This window comes from Olea europaea, chromosome 11 (assembly GCF_002742605.1).
Source record: "Olea europaea var. sylvestris chromosome 11, O_europaea_v1, whole genome shotgun sequence".
NCBI lineage: Eukaryota > Viridiplantae > Streptophyta > Magnoliopsida > Lamiales > Oleaceae > Olea > Olea europaea.
Window position 1 is genome coordinate 14,745,456 of NC_036247.1, and position 7,409 is coordinate 14,752,864.

Genomic DNA, 7,409 nt, shown 5'->3' on the forward strand with positions numbered 1-7,409 from the left:
TGCGTCGAGAGATGATAGAGAGGGTTGATGATCTGGGACGACAGTTGTTAGGAAGGGTCGAAGGCTTGTCGAATAAGATTACAGCACTTCGGGGTGATATAGGCGGTAGGCGATGGGTTGACGGAGACGGTGATCGAGGAGGTGATAGGGATGGGGGTGATAGAGATGGGGGTCTTCGGCAGTCATACATACATGATGATGATGCATGGGAATCGTTTATTTTATCTGTGAAGTGCGATGGGACGGGAGTAGTGACAGAGGAGGGGGCCCGTCGGGGAGGAAGACAGAGGCAGATGTGGGAGTGGCTCCGTCGGGGATGGAGATGGAGGCAGATTTTGGAGTGGCGGATGAGGGGATGGAGAAGGGGGCGAGCCCTGGGGTGGAGGAGGTGGTAGTGTATCAGGCAAAAAAACGAGCTGTTGACATGCCGGAGACGGTGGTCGGCAAGAGGCCGAGAGTGCCGTCACTGCACGTCGTCTCTCTCTTCACGGCTGAGGCGAAGAGGAGGAGGTTCGTCGATGGGACTTACCCCAATCTGTTCCGGGAGGTCGACCATGCGAAGTGGAATGCATTCGAGGCTGAGTGGCGAAAAATGTTGCCCGGGTAAGTATTGTATATTTAGTAGACTAGAATTACTCGTATATGTTTCATTTAACGTTTTTTCTATTTTATTTCTAGAGCCACGCACATGATAGTCGGAAGGACGATATTGGACGCATACAAGTGGTTCCATAATATCACCACTCAGGGGGCTTGGCTCGCCGACGATGTAAGTGAAGTGTTATTGTTACTTTTTGTATACATTATGTTTAATTTGGTAAATGAAATAAGTATTTATGCCTTTGTTTTCCTTGATGTAGCACATCGACATGGCCATGGACTTGTTGCGCAATCGAGTTGAGAGATATCCACAGTCATTCCACAAGCCTGTCCGCATTATACTGAACACCGAGTTCTTTCGTGCCGTTACCATTGAGTATCAGTCACTTCAGCTTCTAGGTAACGAGTACGTGCTTCCCGCATATATGCTCGAGTGGGTCATCGAGCTGTCACCGAGTGTTGAGGGAAAGCCATGGGAGGGTTGTATGTATTTGTACATTTTAGTTATCGCGAATCAGCACTGTATTGCACTGGAGATCGTGTTCCTTGATTTGACGATATATGTGTACGACCCCAATCATTCGTGTCTGACACAGGGACAACTCGAGCAGATCTTAGAGCTGATGACTGTGATCGTTCCTATGATGGTTAGACATGCGGGCTTAACTGTGGATGACAAACTAGCCATCGTGCGGGACACGACGACGAGGAAACAGTCTATATCGTAAGTCTTTGTAATTTTTTTTAATTTAGTAATCATTTCGTACGTAATTGAAACCGAACTAACACATAATTGTTCATTTGCAGGAGCGATTGTGGAATTTTCGCAATTAAATACATAGAATTTTTTAGTATAGCACATAAGGTTGATGGAATCAACCAGTTATGGATACAGAATTGGCGAAATAAGTTAGCGTGTGATTTATACGAATTTAATTTTGATCCATAAATTATTTGTAAATATTTTTGTACTTAATATTTGTAATTATTTTTTGTGATTATTCATGTAAATACTTTTCATTTCAATGGAAATACACAATGCTCTAACTGTCATTTAGGGGAACCTGACTTGTACAAAATTGGCTAGTATGTCCTACTGATTTACACCTGTTACATCTACGCCGTCGAGAAAACTCTTCAGCAGATGGTATTCTAGAAGTATTTGACGTCCAGGATCACGTGGTTCAATAAGAGGTGGCGATAATGTATTGAACGACCGAATATGATCGGGAACTTCCCACTCGACTTCGTTTGGAAGCGGAAATATGGTTTCAACATACGCAGGTCTCCAGTTTTCAGCAGTGTAATAAGCAGAGCACAATGTTCTCGCTGCAAATCCTTGATACATAGCCACCGCAACTGCATGCTCACATGGAAAACTCTCTAACTGAAATTGTTTACAAGTGCATGTTCCATCACTTAAATCTACCATATATGCTGTATGATGTGCACATTCCACAGAGAAGCGCGACTCGTCTAGTGGTTCGACATTTAACTTTCTCGCAGCCTCTACAGTCTTGAAGAGCTTTACCTCTTGTGCTGGGGCTAGCACGGTTGTGCAATTATGTGATTTTGCACGTCGATCGTGAAACTACTGCTACAGCTTCGTACGGATATTCTCAATCAGTGCGAGAATGGGTAACTCTCGATCCTTCTTAAATAATGCATTGACAAACTCCGCGTTGTTTAACATCATCATGTTGTATCGACGTCCTGAAAAATATGAGCGGGCCCAATGTTCAATCCCCATTTTCATTAGATAGTCCCATGCCGGAAATGATTTGCTTCCTATTTCAACAATGTACCTATTACACTCTTCAATATTGTAAGCTTAAGCCGCTCTCCTAAATAATGAAATGATGCCTTTGTTCCAATACCTGGTCTTCAAGTTGCCTTGTATATGGTACATGCAATACCCATGATATGCATCGGGAAAAACTTCAGCAATACCATTTATTATAGACTGTCCCCGATCGATGACAAATGCAAGATCCTCGACTTCTCGGATTACTTCCCTTAGCTTTGTGAAGAACCAACGCATCGATGGATCATTCTCGTTATGAACTATGCCGAATACAAGAGAGTAAATTTGAATGTTGGCATCTTGACATGTAGCAATAATCTACTGGCCTTGGTATTTGGATTTCAGAGTTGTACCGTCGACTAGAATTAGGGGTCGCATAGCATTTCGAAATTCTCGAAGCATTGTTCAAGAGCCATAAAGAAGAATTTGAAGCAGTTATCGGCCTCCGTCTCAATAAAAAATGCCGAGTCAGGATTAGTTTTCTCCATATTATGACAAAATCTGACTAATTTAGCATAGCTTTCCTCTGCCAAGCCCATTAAATCATCCAATGTGCATTCTTTGGCCTTCCAAGCCTTCTGATAGCTCATGACTACTCCGTACTCTCGACGAACATCGTTATGATGTCTGATGGTCTATAAATTGTCCGTGGATCCTGATACTTGTGCATTATCTGTCGACCAATAAACCAAGTTCGGGCTTGCCTGTGATAATTGCGACAAACTCCCACTTCACAAGTGTGTTCTCGTGTATATTTGCGAATTACGAAGCACTCATTCATGTCCATCTTCGTTGCTCGCAAACGCCAACTGCAACTATCATTTACGCATGATAGCATCAACAACAACCTATTCGATTTTTTCACTCTAAATTCGAAGTTGTATTTCAGTGCAATTAGGTGCACGGCTTCTTGCAACTCTTTCTTCATTTCAAACAGTTGCTCGACATACAAATCCTCATTATTAGGAAACACACGTGAGGAGTTAGATGACGGTTCAGTCGATCTAGCCCCTGAGGTGCCACCCCACTCATGTCTCTGTCGGGATAAACCAATTAAGTCCTCGTTTGTAAAAGTGTTTGCATTTTCATTCTTGTTGTCAGGAGCAGCGGAGGGAATTCTGTGTGCAACTATCTCTGGAATAACCACATTATCTTCACGAGCTATCTCCACCGTATCCCGAAAATCATTAGCATTGTGATCCCCACCTCCCGAGTCTACTTGTTCATCTTCGACGACATCCTTCCTTACTAAAGTCACGCAAAGAAGAGACGTGTATTTATTGTTCAGTTGAATCAGATAATTCACTTCATCAACAGAAAAAATCATTATAGGTGGAATCGGAACTAATGCATGCTCGCTGAATTTAAATTTCAATTCCATGTTGTACTGAGAAGGATCAACATTCAACTTATTCTGTAAATCATTATAGAGTTCTGCATACGATGTACCTGATGATATGGAAATTGCGATACCACCACGTTTATCACTTGTCCATTTTCATACTCATTGATCTTTTTCGTTCAATTCGAAATCATCAAAGTAACAAATTGGGACTACAACCATATCTGCATGTCGAAACATAATTTTTAATTACAAGAAAAATATCAACAGCAATAAAAATAACCCAAAAAGTGGGAAAGACGAAAACAGTTGGCACTGTTTGGCCAGTCGAACCGACGAGATTGATGTACACAAATTTTTCGACTTCCAATTTCGATAAATTTTTAAGCTTCTGCAGTTGAAGCAGATGAAGGATGAGAGTGTTTTATTTATCTGTATTGGATTATACAGATAAGAAATGTAGGAAGTGTTTGGTTTTTATTTGTTAAGTGAAAGGGTATTCATGTCTTTTAAAAAAATCAACTTTTGTAATTGTATAATGTATTTAAGGGCATTTTTGTCTTTTAACATTGGATAGACCATTTTCATAATATCCCTTTGTTGAGAAGTCAATGTGAAATTTAGATGATTTGACCAGATTATTTTTAAAAGTACCCCAATTATAAGTTGGTGTGTCCCACAAGTGCGTTGTTAAAAAATAAATAAAAATTGTGGATCTAATAAAATATGTAATTAAAAATAAATCTTGACTAATTTATAATCTTAAAAAAAATTGTGAGGAAAATGCTCCTGTAACAGGGGGCGGTCAGCAGTCCCACAAAGGGGGTGGGGCCTGAAAAAAAAGGGCCCTCTCTCCCTATTTGTGGGGTTCGATCAAGGGACAGTCAGCTCCCCCTGTTCCTGTAGCACGCCCTAATTTGTGAAATGGGAGCTTAAGTGATTACACGACTCTTGTCATACCTAAAATAGAAAAAACTAATTAAAATTATATGATTACGAAATCCAAATGGCAAAAAGTTGACTGGGTGAAGTACATATATTATAAAAAGTTCAAACCAAAAACCTTATAAAAAGGTCTTTATTTTTAAAAAATAAAAATAAAATTGATAAGTATTTTGAATTGTCGTGACTTTCGTTGATATCCATTGGATAAGAATCTTCAGAAATTAGGCTATTTTTAGAGCAAGTCTCTTTAAATCAAAAGTTGAATTTATCCTGTGTTTTTTCCTTTCCATTAATTCTGATATTTATTTTGCTTCATCGATTTTATTTGTATTCTCATTTTCTTATGAGAAAAAGGGAGATAGATCTTCTTCAATGGATCTCTTATGCCTGTTTAGTCCCTTTCATTTTGAAAATTATTTCTATTTTCTATATCTTTTTCTTCATTAATTTTAATTATCAGACTTCATATTAATGAATTCAAAAGTACTGATATTCATATTAATGAATTCAAAAGTACTGATATTCTAACATACACGTTATGCTTGATGTTTTTTCAAAACGCCCCGCATATAAGGTATGCGTGCAATAATATAGTCAACCAAATGGTTGACTACATTTGCACGCTTGAACACCAAAATGCATGCATTTGTGTTAAAATTGTATCAAAATTAGTCTACCATAACTCATTCCATTTTCATAACTTTAAAAAGCAGTCCGACAGACATTAAATTGACACGAATCATCCAAGCCTTTGGATTTTGACATTTAGAAAAATAAAAATCAAGATAATTTTTTTTGTAGAATTGTAAACTATTTACGTTGAGTAGGGGTGAACGCGGTTTGGTATGGACGATTTGTGCTATATTTTCAACACAAACCATTTTATGCAGTTTGAAATTTTTTCAAACCAAATCAAACAATTTTATTTTTCGAACCACAGCATATTTATGGTTTGGTTCAATTTTAATCCACGGTTTATCTTTTGACATTAAATTACATTCATTTACTATGAAACTCGTGAATAAATTATTTTTCAAAATTGGTTGCTAAAAAATATCAATAGAACAAATATATCTTTTTTCATTTTCATTTACTTTTTCTTATTTGCCATTCCTATTGTCATATAGCTGTTGATAAATGTAGAGTTACATTCTATTATTATAATTTTGTTAAAACTCATTTTGTCTTGCTAGTGAGATATTAAATAAGGATTGAACGTGATATGTTTAGACGTAAAAAGATTAATAGAGTTTCGGCTTATTGAGAGTTGACGAGTTTTATCCTCCAACTACTTTATGAAAGATGAATGTAGCAATACTAGTTAGGAAAGTTTAACATTTTTACACAATCAATAGGCTCTGTCCTTCGTTCTTTCCAAATCACAAATAAGTTCATTAATCATTTAGGCACACAAATAATCATTTTTCTATTCAAACCACAACTCACAAGTGTATAATAAGTTCAAAAACACAAATAAAAGAAAGAACAGTGAAAAAATAGCCTGAATAAGAATATAAGACTTACCGAAAAAGAAGAGATAAAGAGGCTATTCAGATAGAGATTAGTAGACTAACATGCAAAGGCGATTGGCAATTCGTTCAGCAGTGGTAGATAAGAGTCAAATGTTAGAAAAATGATAGTTTATGTCAAGGCTTTTGAAACTTTGTACGTGATTTGCTGACGTAATTTTGTTTAACTATGATTTGGATTGTTGAAATTATATGTTTTTTATTTTTACTTCATATGATTTTGGAATAATTTTAATTTTGTTTAGATATTGGGTGAGGACATGTGTTGTGAACATGTTAAATCATAAGTCAATAATGATAAACATAACTTACTTTCTATGATTATTTCAATAGGCTAGTTGTAATTTGTATTTCTAAATTGTTTGCGGTTTCACGATATTTTGTGTAGCCCTAACATTGAGCCTGGGCCTCATTTTTCTTTGGTCTTCCTCTAGTTTTATTAGCAAGTGATATTAGTACTGCACACTTTTTGAATGGTTGATGATTGAAATGATGAGGAGGAGATTGACAATAATTCCGTAACATCTACAAGAGACAATAGGAATTTTCGAGATGAAATGAGATAGCCAATGAAGATAATTTACATCGAATGACATAGAAGATGACTTGGAAGAATAAGAGAAGATTGAATTGAAATCCAATAAAGAGTTACACAAGACAAGATTTAGGAGTTTTTAAGTCAGTGTTCGTATATAATATAATCGTAGAAATTGATTACTAGTTAATTCTAGTATTTATGATTTTGATGAATATTTTTTTGTTGAAATTTTGAAAAATATATATGAAATTTAAGTAATTATAGTATTTATAATGTTTATAAAGTTCAAAAAATATATTATTTTATTTATTTATTAGTTTAGAATTTATAAAATAATCTTAAAAATTGGGAAACGCATAATTACGCATATATTTTTTATAAGCAGACACGTTTCTAAAGTTTGAGCTTGATCGAAACGTATTGTTAGTAATACACATTACGCAATTAAAAATATTGATGAATTTACTTCTTTCACCATTTATTTTTATGTATTTATAAATTAACCATTCATAAAGTAAATTTGAAATAAAAGAAAAGTGGGCGCATAGTGAGTAGACAACCTTCGGCGCGGACCGCTCATCTTGTCCCCTATAACGATTAGCCGCCAAACGCCGATCCGCTCATCTTAACGTGCAACCAACAAAGCAAAGC

The 7,409-nt window shown here is 36.5% G+C and overlaps 1 protein-coding gene across 1 annotated transcript; it reads right to left on the reverse strand.

The window, feature by feature from the left end:
- Positions 1-1,693: 1,693 nt before the first annotated feature.
- LOC111404507 lies at positions 1,694-2,641 on the reverse strand. Its single transcript, XM_023033302.1, has 3 exons — positions 2,478-2,641; positions 2,212-2,405; positions 1,694-2,145 (listed from the first exon to the last, which is right to left on the reverse strand). The coding sequence occupies exons 1-3, from the start codon at positions 2,639-2,641 to the stop codon at positions 1,694-1,696; spliced, it is 810 nt and encodes a 269-aa protein (XP_022889070.1).
- Between the last annotated feature and the right edge of the window lie 4,768 nt (positions 2,642-7,409).

What these genes read in the sequence shown, in the direction of transcription:
- LOC111404507 (XM_023033302.1), bottom strand. Translation starts at nt 2,641, where the DNA reads ATGCGTTGGTTCTTCACAAAGCTAAGGGAAGTAATCCGAGAAGTCGAG. An exon ending in CAAGGCAACTTGAAGACCAG is followed by an intron (nt 2,406 to 2,477) that starts GTATTGGAACAA and finishes AGAGTGTAATAG; the next exon opens with GTACATTGTTGAAATAGGAA. An exon ending in CGCACTGATTGAGAATATCC is followed by an intron (nt 2,146 to 2,211) that starts GTACGAAGCTGT and finishes CAACCGTGCTAG; the next exon opens with CCCCAGCACAAGAGGTAAAG.